The sequence below is a fragment of the Motacilla alba genome, chromosome 19 (assembly GCF_015832195.1).
Source record: "Motacilla alba alba isolate MOTALB_02 chromosome 19, Motacilla_alba_V1.0_pri, whole genome shotgun sequence".
Taxonomy (NCBI): Eukaryota; Metazoa; Chordata; class Aves; order Passeriformes; family Motacillidae; genus Motacilla; species Motacilla alba.
In genome coordinates, this window is record NC_052034.1 from 609307 (window position 1) to 625419 (window position 16113).

Sequence of the window (16113 nt, forward strand, 5' to 3'; positions counted from 1 at the left end):
GGGACAAGATTTCCCTGCAACAGTCACCGAGGATCTGGGGTCTGAGCATTTCATGCCCTGTGTGTGTGACGCTGGTCACGGCTGGCACTCTGCTGGGCCGGTCGGTGTTCAGAGTGCCCTGCTCTGCAGCTCGGAGGCCTCAGAGGGCTGTGCAGCACGTAGCGGGTGTCCGCTGCCCGGCAGTCCGTGTCCCGTGCCGGTGCGGGGCTGGGCGTGCCGGTGCCGGGCTGGGCGTGCCGGTGCCGGGCTGGGTGTGCCAGTGCGGGGCTGGGTGTGCCGGTGCGGGGCTGGGTGTGCCGGGGCGGGGCTGGGTGTGCCGGTGCGGGGCTGGGCGTGCCGGGGCGGGGCTGGGCGTGCCGGGGCGGGGCTGGGCGTGCCGGGGCGGGGCTGGGTGTGCCGGTGCCGGGCTGGGTGTGCCAGTGCGGGGCTGGGTGTGCCGGTGCGGGGCTGGGTGTGCCCGGGCGGGGCTGGGCGTGCCGGGGCGGGGCTGGGCGTGCCGGGGCGGGCGCTGGCCCGGAGGGTGCCGGCTGCAGCTGCGGCGCGCCGCCTGCAGGTGGCGCTGCGGCCCCCGCCGCTGGCCCGCGGGCAGGGCGGCAGCGGGGAGCTCGCCATGGCGAGGGGAGCTCGGCGGGGCCGCGCCCGGAACCGGGCTGCCGCTGAAGGGCACCGGGGATTGCATCCCAAAACTTCCTTTTCTCTGCTAGCCCTCCTCTCCTGGACTTCCTGCTCGCTGGTACACTGCCATCGCCACTGCTGTTCCTCTCTCTGCTCCTGTGTCTTTCACATCACCCTTATGCACCCTTAACTTTAACACCCTTAATTTGTCTTTGTTTTACCTATTCCTTCATGCTGTTCTCATCTTGTCTCTCTACCCCCCTTATTTCTCCTCCTCAAGTCCTTTTCTGCACCAGATCACACTCAGTATTATGCTGGAGCCAGCCTTGTGCTTAACTTCAGATAAAGCAGGAAGGTAATAGACTTTCTCTACAGAGCAGCTGTTTCTCCATGTGAGGAAAGCCACTTGTCTTTCTACCTAGATACATTTTTTTTGAAATTACAGCCATTCTGGTTTAAATCTTCAAAATAATTTTGTGCAAGGTAAAGCACAGAAAGCTTCAGCCTTGGTAGTTGACAAGGAATATTGAGTATGAACACTAATAAAAAAGCTCAAGCATTTTTGATACAAGCTCTCTGAATGTGCTGCTTCTGATCAAGACCAGCAAACAGGTGACCTGTGCTGTTCTCCAGGTCTGTTCTGTGTGTGTGGTCTGTAGCACAGAGATGCACTGAATTTTGTATCTCTGCAATAGTGATGAAAAGCTCTCAGACACAGTGGGATTAACAGTGTATGGAAGCATGGCAGTTTCCTGAACTTTAAATGTGGAGTGATCACAACCCTCCATGGCTTCAATTGACTTTTGGTAGTGTGAGATGTAATATTTTGTTCAGTTACTAAAAGGATAATTGCATGTGTTTAAATCATTCTTACATGCCTGTTATTTAATTTATGGCTAGTTCAAGAGGGAAAGGACCGTGGAGCTGGAAGGTACAGCCATGGCTTGTCTGCAGCTCCAGATGTCTGAGGTGCCAGCTGGGATATGGGAGCATCAGACCAAAGGTATGGTAGATGTAACTAATATGAAGGACCAGGATCTGTGAATTGTAGGCTTTGGAAGTGACAGAGCATTCAATTCTCAGTAGGGTGCAGACGGGCAACATGGTTGGTGAGGCAGGAGACATCATCACTAAGTATTTTGACAGTAGTGATTCAGCTGGAGGCATGAGGAGATGTCTGAAGGACTTTGGTACAAACGTAATCTGGTTTTCAAAGTAAAAAGAGTTTTAATAGGGTCAAAGATAACTTTATTTACTCAAAATACAAGTAATTTTCCTGCTGGTGAGGAGATACGATGCTGACAACTATTTACATCCTTGTAATAGTAACCCCAGTAGCTCAGACATGTTTCTGTAAGGACTGGACTGAAGAGTCCTTCAGCTGCAGAGCTGAGGCTTTTATGTTTTCAAGACATTATACAAATTCCATTCTCCAGCAGCATAATTTGAGACCAAAGATGTTATAGTAACCCAGATGTAGATGAGAACCTGAACTCTGAATGGGGTTTGGGGCAGAGCTTCAGTACTTCCGACCAACATTACTATTCCAGAAAGTTCTGCTCAGAAGTCATTTGACCCTGGAGTTGTCCAAATTTATCACTCACTGACCTGCCTGACCTGAGAGTTACACAGTGTTCTCTTCACCCGTGTTTGAGCAGCTCTCTGCCACCCAGCCCTGCTGAGCCTGAAGAGCTGTTCCCTTGGTGCTGGCAATTACTGCCCTCGGTGACAAAGGCACGGTCACAGGCAGCGTCCTCCCGGGTTCTGCTGTGGCAGTTGGGTAGAAAATAGCAACCCCAAATACCCTGGTGCACCTGTGTTCCCATTTTCAGTCCCCCAGAATCTCTGACCATAAAGATGGCAGATAAATGAGGCTGTGTTGGGTTCTGTAATTATTTTTGAAGAGTTTAAAACTCATGATGCTCGTGAGGCTGCTGACAGAACAAGGGATTATGTCAGTAAAAGGAAACAAGTGTATTCATAGGCTTCAGTTTCCTTTACTGCAATGAGGAACCCATTTCTGTGCTAGTTCTGGTAAGTGATGGGCGTTGATAGGTGATTGCAGTAACCCCAAAACATTGCCAAAACACTTTTGCAGCTGGTTCCAGTGGGATCTTGAGTCAATGACTTCTCCTAGGTACTCCCCAGTTAGGAGTTGAGTGAAGTTAACAGTTCAAATGTTGTGTGCAGGCAATTCTTGATTAAGGTAGTGAAGGTTTCACTGGAGGCTTGTTATGCAAGAGCAAGACAAACATTAGGACAAGGAAAGACAGTGGGAGACTTCTGATTAATAAAGTGATATCATGCTTTACATTCTTGAAGTATGGAGAATTAATAATTTAAATCACTTTACAGACCTACCCACATCCAGTCTAAGGCCAGAACCAACACTGGTGCTATACTTTCTGTTTTGTGTATACACAGCCTTGGAAACCTAAAGCTGAAATTGTATGTGAATAATCTGTGCATTACAAATATGGAAGCAACATGTCGAAAGATGGAGCAGTAGCAGTGGGTTGGTCAGTGTATTTTTAGTGTTTATGTTGCTGCTCTTAAGTCCACAGAGAAATGGTAAAGACCACTTTGGTCATTACCAGCCTTGGAGCCTCATGCAGAAGCTTCCTGTGTAGTGAAAATCTTTCTTTTTTCTTTATTTTTTTAAATTTATTTATTCATTTCAGGTTTTGGTACGAAGATTGTAAATTCATGTTTTATGTAATATCCATTCTGCCCTTCACGTGGCCAGAGACAAATACACTTCTGATCACATTCTTGTGTCAGAAGTGTTACTGATTTCCATTCAACTTGCCACCAAAGTCATTTGAGCCCTGTGGGTACTGAATAGAATATTTCCAGCCCAGGCCAGGCCTTGCTTAGCACCATTTGTCAGTAATGGAATAGTCTTTAAATCATTCTTTAGCACTTTGTAAACTTCCCCACGTGGTGGGTTATGTTACAGGCATTGCTTTTTGTTCAGGGACACCTGAGCATGAGGACTTGATGCTAAACAAAAATCTCTCCTCTGTGGTGTTTGGCTCATTTTCAAATTTCATAAGGAAGTAATCTTTATTGTGATGCTGTAAGGAAGAGGAATGCACGCGATTTCTGGGAGAAACAAATAATGTTCTTTCACTTAGAGGAAACAGTTTCTTATTTGTAAAAGCTTTTAATGTGGCATTATAAATTGTGCCTTCATATAAAGCTTTGATAAGCTGCAAACTGAACAGGCAGCACATCTGTGAGTCTTAAATACTCAGTATCATAATATCTATTCGTTGTCAGAGTCCCTGACCTTAAACTGTAAGAATGAGTCATTAGAGCTTTATGCTCCACAATGTCATGTCCCTCAGTGTCACCCCAAAGACAGGGCTGCTTTGGGGTGAGCAGTGTCTTGGCCAGAGCAAGTCCCTGACACACAGACCTGCACTGCCCACTTGGTCTGTCCCTTTCCTGCAGCATTGCCTGCTGCTCAGAGCTGATGTACCTCTGCTGGGGCACGAGCCAGCTGGTGCATCTTTCAACTTTTGTATTATTTGATTAATTTATCTTATACTTCTGTCAAGCCAGGTTTTATGAAATAGTGTTAACTGAAGTATACACCAATCATCAAGTACTCCTCTCAGCTTGTGATTAAGCAGGGCAGACACATTAACTTTAAAAAAATCCCCGTTCTTTGAGGACTATTTTCTGTTTTCCTCGTAACTATTTGATATTTAAAACAGGTTTGTAAAAGTTTAGAAGCAGAGGGAGGCATCTGTCACTTGCACCTAAGAGCTTACCAGTGTTTGTCACTGGGGGAGAGGTCCCTGGCATTGCTCACTGCACTTGTAGAGTCTGAAGAGGAACGTTCTGGAACTGCTGTTTGCTGTCCTCACTGTGGACACTGAACTTACCCCTTCTGTAACTATCAACCTGGGTGACTTTTCCCCCAGAAGAATCTGCCTTCATGTTCTGCATGAGTCCATTCTGAAAAGGATTCATTTGATTTTTGTTTTTTAATCAGCAACTTCTGAGCCAGCTTGGTTTGAGTGCTTCACAGAATCATTCAGGCAAAAGACTTCCCAGCCCACGGAGTCCAAGCTGTGCCCAATCCCCACCTTGTCCCCAGCCCAGAGCACTGAGTGCCACATCCAGCCCTTCCCTGGACACCTCCAGGGGTGGGCACTCCACACCTCCCTGGACAGCCCCTGCCAATGCTTGACAACCCTTCTGTGAAGAAACTCCTTCTGATGTCCAACCTGAACCTCCCCTGGCACAGCTTGAGGCTGTGTCACTACCCTATATAAAATATTTTCTTTCAGCTGCAGCTGCACAACTTCAGACTGAGTGGCCTCATTACCTTTGGGCTTCCTTCTGCTGGGGTTCAGCATCATCTGGTTAAAAAACTCTGCACTTAATATCTTTTTATTGTTACACCTTATATTTTGCACCATCTCTGGTATTCATTCTTGTTGAGAGGAGTTTAAAACTGCTGGTGTTTAGATTAATATTCTCCCCTTCTACAGAATGGATTTTAAAAGATGCAAAATTGACAATAAATTCTTGTGGCTGATGAGGTTGACTCACATTCTGCATTAAATAAAATCACACAGGATATGGGATTTTCTCAGTCTTGCTTCAATTTCTTAGCAGTCATTTCATTTACAAAAAGTGGTCTGTGTCTCAGCTAGTGTGAAACAAGGAACAAGGAAAACAAATGTCAAACAGAAGTTAGTCTGGAAAATATTGTGTCATGATGGTGGGCACAGGCAAAGGTTGTATATTTTGGAGCCACCTTCCTTATACTGAGTCAATCTGGGGACTGACTTTTCATGCTTAAAAATAGAATATTTTGGTTTCCACAACTGTGCAACTGCAAGGGCTGCTTTCTCTTTTATTTTCTGTTTTCCCCTCCCATTTCTAGAGGTCACAGAAATGCTGTGTTAAACCACAGTTTACAATACAGAATGCAGACACCTGTTGGGTCTTGGAGCTTTCTCTCCCCCAAGAGCTCTGTTGAGTTTGTCCTTTCCCTAGCTGGAAGTATCTCACAGAGTACATTGCAGCTTTCTGGCCAAGATTTCAAAGGTAATTCTCAGATTGCCTTTGAGGTGCTTATCTCAGGAGACCTTTAAAAGGCACACAGACAGGTTGGGACTCAGGGCACAAACAGCAGGAAATTGCTTACTCTCCACTAGCATGGCTCTGAGGTAGGGGGTAATGACATGGTAATGATCATTTTACAACTATTTCAGAAACATGGTTTAAAAATATCGAGATCTCCAAATCCTGCTCCCGACTGACAGAACAGAGCCTGTAGAATGTCATGGTGACACTATGCCAGGTGTGGTTATTCCTAATTGGTGAAATGCAGTGAAAAGGCATCCAGGGTTTTTTGTGAAATTTGAGATGGAGAGCCAGTCTCTGCACTCTAACTTCCTTATCCTCATAAGCAACGGTGCAGATTTTATAGCTGGCATAAATATACAAAGAATGTACACAATATGAGTGGTATTTAGCATAAAAAGTAACTTGAATGCAATCCATGTGTGGTTGAGAGAGGAACAGAACCACAAACCCTTTGATGTAACAATGAGTCTTTGAAAGGAATAGATTGGGTACAGTACTGAACCTGTAATCTGCTCTCTTTATTGCACTACATGGGGAGGGCCTTATTTATTTACTACAGAGGAAGTGTTTTCAATTTTATAAGTATCTGAAAGAAATCACAGCTCATAATTATGTAGCTTTGCCCCACAGAGCTCCATAACACTCATGAGAACCTCTGGAATTCATAGGGACCGTCTGTTAAATGGGAGACACCAATCTTGCCTTCGTGCTCTATCAAATTCTGTCTTGGTCTGTACTAACAAAGGCAGTCTGGATATTGCTTATCAGAATGTTTGCTTTCCACGCTGCTCTTGGGTTCTGAGCCAAAGCCACTGGAATCAAAGGCAAAGACTCCCATGTACACTCCATGACTTCAGTAGTGTTCACCATCTTAAACCATTTTGCACTTCTGGAATACTCAGAGGAGTGGCCTGTGCTCAATCATGGTTACCAGAATTAAAAGTGAAACAGTTTTGTTTTTTCAGTTCTACAAAACACAGTGTCTGCAGCAGCCTGGGTGGACAAGTTCAAGAGGTGGGTGTGATGCTGAAGGCAAATGTATCCTCCCTAAATCAGCTTGGAATCTGGGCCCAAAGGCATCACTTTATGTGAGGGGAAGGCAGAAAGAATTTTAAAGGTTTTTTTGTCCACTAATTAATTGCTTTCTTTTCCCTTTTCATATGCTCTTTTGGAAAAATAAATATTAAAAATTCTGCTGCTGCCTTTAGTGCTGAAGAACTGCCTTCCTTTTTTCTTGTTTTCAACTTTATCAGTGTTAAATCCAGCAGTCTGTTTTAAAATGGGCTGATGGTTTGCTGGGCAGTGGCTTATGCTGTGCTCATTTGTTTGTCTCTCCACTGGCCTGGGTCCTTCCTTCTCCACAGTGCACTCCATTTGCTGCTTAGTCAGGAATGGGGTGGTGTCTTTCCTGCAGAATTATCATCCAGCTGGGTAGGAATTTATTGCAAGACCCTACCAAAACCATGCACAAGCTGTCATTTCTTACATCCTTTTCAAAAGGTGGCAGGAACTTGAGAAGTCACCTTTCCTGCAATGGTCGTTTTACCAAATGAAGACATTACCAGCAAGGATTTCTCTCTTATGAATGTGGAATCATGTGTCTTCCACACATGCAGCTTTGCTCTTCCATTAAAAAGAAATGGGACTTCAAGAGCAAAAACATGGGAGAAAATCGGGATCAGAGATGTTACATTGAACAAGGACTTTGACACTTCATGCACTACAGAAACTGTTGGTCCCCAAAAACACCACTAGGAAGAGGAGCGGTGTGTTCTTTTGGGGAATTCTCAGATTGCAATTAAGTCTTTGAAGCTGGTACATGAGAAGAAAGAAGAAGGTGTCATAGTGGCTTTCAGCTTGTACTGGTGAGAGAGGTCTCTTGAGCTGCCCAAACCTAAAGGACAGTGTTGTAAGTCACAGAAAATTCCCCTTTATTTTCCCTTCTGCCAGGTTTCAGATGACTTAATCAAAAGTAATCATCATAAAAACAAAGTGAGGCAAGAACATGTTTTTGACCAAAAAAGTTGCTGTTTCTGTCCTGTAAATTACATACACATTCTGCATCAGCTCCTCTTGCTTTGGAGGCTGTGGTCCAAATACCCCTCTCTGCAAGAGCTGGGTGAAACATTGAGATTGAATGAAGTAATTGGTTTGCATCTTATCCTTTCAGAAATTGAGACAAAAATTGTTATGGCTAATAATAGCACCTGCTAATTAATCTGTAACAATCCTTTGATGTGTGTACTAAGACTGTTTGTTATAGATTAACCCCTGAGACTTAACCCACTCCATAAAGCCTCCCATCACTTGCTAGAACCTGACCTTGTCAACACATATTCCTCCATATCTCTTTTTTGTATTTTCAGTGACTTTTCAAGCTCCCAAGTGGTGTCCCCCATTCCAAATGTAGCTTCAAAGTCCATCCTCTCTGTCACTGTGGTCAACAGTTGTCTCAATCAGCAGCGTGTTTGTTCCCTGAATGAAAACCAAGCTAAATAGCATGTCCCTAGCCTGGAATTCCTGGAGAAGGAGAGAAGGAAAGCAGCACCATTGGATAATCTGCATCCTTCACTGGAGAGCTACTGAGTCCAGTTTGGGTCTCCAGTACACAAGGAGTGAGCTCAGGGGAGGCCATCGAGGTGATTTGGGCTGGGGCACGGTGCTGCCTGATGAGGAGAGGCTGGAGGAACAGGGCTTGTTCAGCCAGGAGAAGAGGAGCAGCCTTCCAGTGGCTCTCAGGTCACTGAGGAGATGGAGCCAGGCTCTTGGCAGAGGTGGGAAGATGAGAACCAATTGAGCTGGACTAGAAGCTCCAAATCAATGAAAACTCACTAAAAATACTCTGAAGAATGTGCCATGGAAATTGTCTTTTTTAGTAGGGGAGGTGGATAGTTGCTGGAGAAGGAGCTATAAGCTCACACCCCACACCCTCTGGCACCACTTCCCTGTGGGGAAGGACAGAGGGGAGGCAATTTCACTCTCATGGAAAGTTTTGAAGATGTGATGTAATTCATGCAGACACTGAAAGTCATGCATGCATAGGCAAGACTGGCCTAACTAGTGCTTAGCAAGGAGTCCTTAAAAACAACTGAGGTAGTAAAACGGTGTTTATAGATAAAGCAGAGCCATAAAATTACCTGAGAAAACCCCTGTCTCCACTCAGGAAACATGGAAAGCGGGTCAGCATGCTTTGGTTTTGTGTAGACTAAGGTCCACTGTCCAAAGTGTGACACCTGAATGTGCAGGAAACAGCTGAGTAGATAAAGGCAGGTGTAAGGAAAGGATACTCAGAGGTCACCAATAAAGAGAAGCACATACATTGTACTGAAGTTGTTCCAACTCTGCTGTGTGTTCTGGAGTAAAAACACCAAGGTTTTTAGATTCAGAACTCAAGTTACTTCTATACTTCAGTATTCTGTTCTTCATTTTGGCCCAGAAATGTATGGGTTGTTTTTTCAAAACCAGTGTTCAAATCTCTTCTGTTACCTGTCCTTGGTTAGGGATTCTACTGGCCTCAGCCAGTGCTCTGTTACTGAAACTGGAGTTTCTTTCTTTTACTAAAGAAGACATTTGCAGCTCTGTAGTTCACTGTAATTTTTCAATCATAAAACTCTTCTTACACACAGTAATCTCGCAGTTGTTTTTTTTTTCCTGTTCTGCTGTGACAGGCATGGATTGCAGGAGCAGAAGTACCAAACACTGTTCTATACCTTTTCCAGATCCACATGCCAGCTTTTCCTTGTGCTCCACACAGGGACATCTTCAGTGTAGTGAAATGATGTCCAGGAGTGCAGGACACAGCCTAGCTTGTGACAGCACATGCAGGACATCAGGGTTTAGGCCCAGTCAACTGTTAATTGCTATTTTGCTCTTTTTTTGCTGTAGTTTTGTCTTTGCTGCTGCAGCTGTGGCTGAGGATCTCAGGGGTGAGTCAGGAGGTGTCAGCAATTGCTTCTGCCTGAGCCAACGTGCAGCCAGGCACAACAAAGTCTGGCTATTGACTGCCCTTGGTCCTCCCTCACTTCCTCATCCCTGGGAGTTTTGGAGAGGTGACTGATGAGGGAATTCTGTTCTTTCTGCATGTCTGAGTTTGGCCTAACTGACAGCGAGTAGACAGGAAGGGATGGGTTTACTGGCACGTCTCTGCAAATTTAGCACTCCTTAACTTTCGTTTTCGCCCTGATGGTCAAGCTGGGAAATTTTGCACCCTGCCCTGCCATCATTTGACATTCAATCTTCCACTGGAGAGCAGGACATGGTAAACAAAACATTGCTCTTTCCACACTAAACTGCTGCTTTAAACATCCCTTAAATCTGCAGAAAATGAAAAACAGTCCAGACTGGGCTGGGATCCTACTTTTATTCAAGTGCCAAGGCCTGGATCTTTTATTTTGCTTTTTGTAGAGTTATTATCCCCACTTTGTCAGGAACATTTTGAAATAATAAAGAAGCCAATGAAGAAGGGGCTACAGTTAATGGTGAATATCTTAAAGTCCTTCAAGGAATAGTCAGCAATCAGAACACAAACAAACAAAAAAACCAAACCAGAGTTGCCATTGCAAAGTTTGGACAAAGATTCAAACCAAACAAATACTAAACCAGTGTAAAAGCAGATGACTGACAGTAGTCAATGAGAGGAGATATTTGGGAACAGCAATAGTTATTATTATTAATTGTATCTCTGTCAGAAACCACCAGATGTGAGGGTAGTTCTAACAAATCTGAGATGCTGTGTTTACAGGGGTTGCAGTACTGTATTTAGTGTGCTGTCACATCAGCACTGCTGCAAGAGACAGCTCAGACAATAGTTAGGAAAAGAGAGTTAGAAAGAGTTCACTGACAGCCTGTGAAATGTTGGGACACTTGAACATCTCTGGGTTCCATGAAGTTGGGAAGATCAGCCCTCCTTGTCATCAGCTTTGCCTCAGTGTCGTAGTTCTTTGAAGACTCAAAATGCCCGGATCTCAGAGGAGCAACCTTACAAGCAGAGCTTGATTTGTAAATGTTTTCAGGAATGTGACTGCTTGAGCTCGTGCAGAATCTTGCAGATAGGGTGTATATTATAATATCAGACACAGAATGTGACTCACTTGGAAGGAGATTGCAGAGAGCTGATTGTTGAAGCTGCAAACCATCAGACACTCAGAAGCAAAACAAAATTTAAGTCAAGATGACAGCATTGAATAGGTCAAAGTCTGCTCTGAAAGGGCACCTCTTTCATCAAAGTTAATGCAAGGAAAGCAACCAGTTTTTGCACTCTGATATGGCAGAGGAAGAAGTGTCCGTTCAAATGGGCAGAACTGGTTTTCGGGAGGAAATATCTTCCAAGCCCTGTAGAATATTTGTAGAAGGAGTGCCCAACAAGCTTGTTTAGGTAATCTCTGATCCACCTGAGGATTGAATGGTTCTCTGTTGTTTTTACTGTACAGAGGGAGTTTTATTATTGATTTCAAGTGAGTAAAAAATCAGGTCTCATTTGAGAAACTGGAGTGATGAAGCAGTTCGCTAAATGGCTGTACCTGAGACAGTCCTTTTAACAAGGATTCCTTCTATCCTAAGATGTTTCTCCTCCTCTGGTTATCCCAAATCTGATTTTTCATATCCAATCCCTATATGACCTTTCCTAGATTTCAGCAGTCCCAAACACTGGGAGATAAGGAGGGTGAATACTAAAAGCTTAGAACCCACTGAATTCAAATAAACTTCTACTAAGATATGATCTTTCTTCCAGTACCAGACACTGAGATTCCCCATGTTCTATAGAAGAAAGAGGTTAATAAGAAAGGAAAGGATGAAAAGAGAATTTTTAAACCCTGTTACAAAGTGGCAAATGCAAAAAAAATAATGTAAAGGCAGAATTTTCTGGCATGGCATTGAGTGGCACAGCTCTCACACATCGTTTCTGCCTGCTGATTACATCTGCCTGATGACTGGAATATTTTAAACAAAGGGATTCACCTGCTAATTCTGGTGAGAAGAAAGGCACCACATTAAAGAAAAATCCAACTGTGAAAATTCATGAGCAGTGGATGCTAAGCAGCACAGGCTTGATAAAGCCAAGCAGATGAATGCTCAGAAAACTCAGGTCTGTTTATCAAGAGATTCATCTCTGGCAATCCTGGATGGGATGCATACAGGGGATCTCATGCATGAACACGTGTGCACAGCACTTGCTTTGCCTCTAGAAATGCTTTACACAATCATCTAATACTCATTTTCAAATAGAGAAGCTAGACACAGAGAGAAGAAAACACCTTGCCCAAGCTTGCCCAGTAAAGGAGTGACAGATGAGAAAAGAACACACATTTCCTCATTTCTCTGGCTGCCTTATGCCTCATTTCTGTAGATCTTTGGTCAGCAACTGTAAATCTTTCCCTAGTTATCAATGTAGCTCACATTATTCAGCAGATTTATTAGTCATCTTTAATTTGTAAACAGTTTCCTTAAAATAGCCGTACATAATATCAGAAACACATAAGGCAGGTCAAAATCCTTGTTGGGGCATTATCTGGCACCAGGCTCGTGGGCTGCAGGTGCCTGACAGCACTGGGCACTGCTGCCAGCCCTGTCCCGAGGGGGTTCTGCCTTCCAGACTGCAGGGAGAAGCCTGGTTCTGTAAAAGGTACGTGTCCACATGCTGTCTGATACTGAAAATCAGCTCAGCCATCCCATCTTCCTCATCCAGCTGTCCCTCTGGTATTCCCACATACACCATGGGGGGAATGGTTTGTACTTCGGGAAGCTGCAGTTTCCTTGCAGTATTCCCAATACTCTGGAAAAGCACCAAGGGACAAATCTCACAGGCAGCAACAGGCAGAACAGGGAGCTCTGGAGAGCAAGAAATTCTACAAATACTCTATTGAGAAAGATCCTTTAAAACTTGATAAAAAGTAAGGAAGTATGTGTAGGTGAAACTTAAAATGCCTGTCCTTAGTTATAAGCACGTGGTTAAATGCTTTCCTGGCCTGTACTGTGAAGCTCTACAGCTCTGGAACATTTCTCCTGAAGAGAGCTGCTCACTCTCTTCCTACAGCCGTGGGTGGTGTACAGGAGGGTGCCTGGAGACTGGCCACGCAGGGATAAAAGATGTAAGGAGCCCTTCAGCATTTATTTCTTTTAATCTTAACTCTGTGTGCAAGGCTCCAAACAGTGTTTGGTGTGATACCCTGGCCTTTCCAGGAGCACCAGCAGGAGTCAAGGCTGCAGCACACCGAGGGAAGGAAGAGGTGCTGACAGCAGCAGGAGCTGCCTCCCTCCTCACACCAGTTGTGTAATGCTGCTCACACAGCAGCCACACACACTGTTATCCAAGTGGACAGGACAAGAGTCGGGGGAATCCCCAGTTGCACTATCCATGTCCAGCCTTGCTCAGAGCTATTTTGCATACATGGTCTGCACTATAAAATGCTTTTGCCTCCTGGGAGGCAATGCTTTTGCCTCTCAGGCCTCCTGTCTGAGAGCTGAAAGGCAAGAAGCTCTGAGAGAGAGGAGTCTCTGCTGGCAGGGTTGGGACACCTCCCACAAAAGCAAGGTAAGAAGCACCATGTCCAGGTGTGCACTCTGTCATTTACTGCCGCTCACAGGCAAACTAATTATATGGCAAACTATCTTTTTTTTGTCTATTAGGAGCAAAGTGTCAGGCTCGGTCTCCTGCTCTAGTTCCAAGCTGTCCAGCTGCTCTGAAAACTTTGTCCCTCCTTTCTGCTGATTTAAAGGTTTGTGCACGTAGCTGCTAACACTGACAGTGCTACCCACAGAACCCCACTGGGCAGGACACAAGGCAGCTTCTTGCTCTGAGTGCCAGTCAAGGGAAATGTGAGTCTGCTCTCTTTGGTTTTGCTTTTTCTTCTGATTTTTTTCTTTTTACTATTATCTTTCTTTTTTCCTGTTATTATTTTTTATCTTGTTCCTCCTTATCCTCCTTTTCTTCCTTTTCCTCCTTTTTCTCCCTGTGTATTTTTTTATGTTTGTGTGAGGTTCCCCCTTTTTTCCTTTTTTCTTTCTTTCCTTCTTTGTTTGTTTCTTTCTTTTCTTCCCCCCTCCATTCCTTCTCTCTTTTCCCCCTGTATTTTACAAAATTGCATAGGCACATCATTGCATTTTTTATTGCAGAATAGTAATTTAGATTTTTTTTCCTATTTTGTAACTGCAGAGAAATGCTTATTACACATTATTTCTCTCACCTGGAGTAGTAAACAATCCTAACACCTTGCAGCTTCTGCACAGACAGTTGGATGGATTTCTCTTCTTGTGTAACTTTACAGCAGACAGCATCTTCAGAGTCCAGCATAAATTTAAATTTTACTGTAAAAGTAATATAAATATCAAAATAAGACAGAATTTACAAAAGGAATATGTGACAATGTCTGTTTTCTCCCTTTGTCTCTAACTTCTTGGAAACATCAGGTTTTGATTTTTGTTATGAACCAGATTAAAATGCTGGGGCTAATTCTCTCTAACCCTGCAATTTACTGGCTTGATCTTCCTATTCTGTCACACCTTCCCTAGCACAAAATCCATCTTATGTTCAGAAACGAGCAGAAATTGTATGTTAAAATGAATAGCATAAACTTTGTACACTCTTATGTAAATGCTATGTGTTACATGGAAATGAGTGCTGCAGATCTTAGAAACTACAGACCTGAGCCTCAGAATCCTGTTTGTCTCTGGCAGGTGGATACACTGCAAAATGGTTTGGTTCATATATGAGCAAGATTTTTTCATTACTGCCTGATTAACACAGCAACATTTCACATCCCTTTTCTGAGCTTGTGGTCTGCTCTGACACCAGTATTTGCTGCTTTACACGACATGGGGTCATCTGAAATCCTCTTGCCAGTGTTTTAGATTAGTACATGGCTGCACACTACACTGACAAAGTGTTTGGGTTTAGTATCACTATCCTAAGAATCGAGCAATTTTCATTTTTAACACAGGATGTTAGGTCAGTTAGGCTGGTGAGTTTCTGAAAGATGTTTCTAAAAGGGAGTTGCCTTCTTGGGTAAAAACTGACCTTGTTGGCTTTTTTATGTCCTTAGAAGTGTTCCCACATCACACAAAACAAGGTTTCAGCACAGTGAAGTAAAACCACCAAAAAAACCCATACAAAATGCTGTGCCCGTGGCAGTTTGTGTTCAAATCTCGTGCTGCCAGGAGCCAGTACCCCAGAGAGAAGGATATCAACAACAACGTGGAGAAAAATAGGAAGATCCATGGGTAAGATCCTGGTTAAATGGTTTCATAGTTTATCTTTGATTTGAAAAGGGAAGATATTAAGTGGTTTGGGTCCTGGAGAAACCCGTAATGTGTTTCCAAAATACTGATATTAACCAAAGAACTGTGGGTCTCTGGATGGTGTAACTTGTAATGAACATTAAACACTTGTGTTGAAGTTAAACAGTCATTGAGGATATAAATCATCTTGCTCTCTCTTTCATAGTCTTAAATTTGTTTGGTGTGCTAACATGGTTTCATGTATTCTAAGTCTCAGGAGGTGTGTATGCCACAAAAATAGCAAAGCGATTATTTATACTGTAATTAAGTTGGTGAAGTAGTTCTGTGATGCAGTTCATACACAACATTGTAGACAATAAATTGCACATGCATCTTAATTTTCTCAGTCTTCAAGGTGTTAGTTATTTCAGGTTTCATACCCTGCCTTCCTTCCTTTCCTTCCACACAGTGCTCTGGGAAGGGGCACTGTGGCTTTACCACTGATTCCTGCCCACTGCCACGGCTGGGTTGTGGGCTCAGGACACATTCCAGAGACAGCACTGAGCATCTCCTGCTCCTGCTGAAAGCAAAGCCTAACACAAAGGACGCTGCCTTGTACTGACTTTTCTTTCTCTCTGTTGAAGCTCAGAAAAGGATGGTGCCAAATTGCACAAACCCAGCAAGAAGCAGATGGAGAGGCTGCCTATCATAGCTTCAGCAAAGCCCAGTGAGGGAGGAGAGGTCTGTTCCCAGCATCACTGTTTGATGGTAACAGTTCACATGAGTGGTGCTTGCTGCTCACAACTGCTCCACGTTCTCCTGAGGGGTCTGGCTGTGGTTGCAGGAGGTTAGGACTGCTGGGACATCTTTGGGTGAAAGTTCTTTTCTGCAAAAACGGAGCACTGATATGACTCAAAGGAAGAGCTGACCCCACGGGGACTGGGATGCCTGATTCCTTTACATACCTTTGAAAACCTTTAGTAACAAACCTGTCCTGTCTCTAAAATTAGTTCACTGTTTTTCCTGAGACTGTGACTATGATGCTCAAAGATACTCAGAGGATTTACTGAAATTATAAAGGTATTTACAGTGGCAGACCCTGTTTGATTAGAACAAAAATACTTTTTTCCCCCATTTCATATCAAAGTAGATTAAGTCACTAGTTTTGTAGTCAAA

At 43.9% G+C, this 16113-nt stretch overlaps 1 protein-coding gene across 4 annotated transcripts in view; it reads left to right on the forward strand.

The window, feature by feature from the left end:
- The first annotated feature begins 499 nt into the window (after window positions 1-499).
- NOS2 (nitric oxide synthase 2) overlaps window positions 500-16113 on the forward strand; it is a 29698-nt gene continuing 14084 nt past the window's right edge. The window contains exons 1-4 of one of the 4 annotated variants that reach the window (XM_038158214.1): window positions 500-1618; window positions 13351-13539; window positions 14763-14940; window positions 15582-15705. In XM_038158214.1, coding sequence (XP_038014142.1) covers window positions 14834-14940; window positions 15582-15705 — 231 coding nt within the window. In that variant the 5' untranslated portion in view covers window positions 500-1618; window positions 13351-13539; window positions 14763-14833. Of the gene's footprint in view, window positions 1619-4803; window positions 13256-13350; window positions 13540-14762; window positions 14941-15581; window positions 15785-16113 lie in introns of those variants that run through there. The other 3 variants (XM_038158213.1, XM_038158215.1, XM_038158216.1) reach the window with 3 other exon arrangements.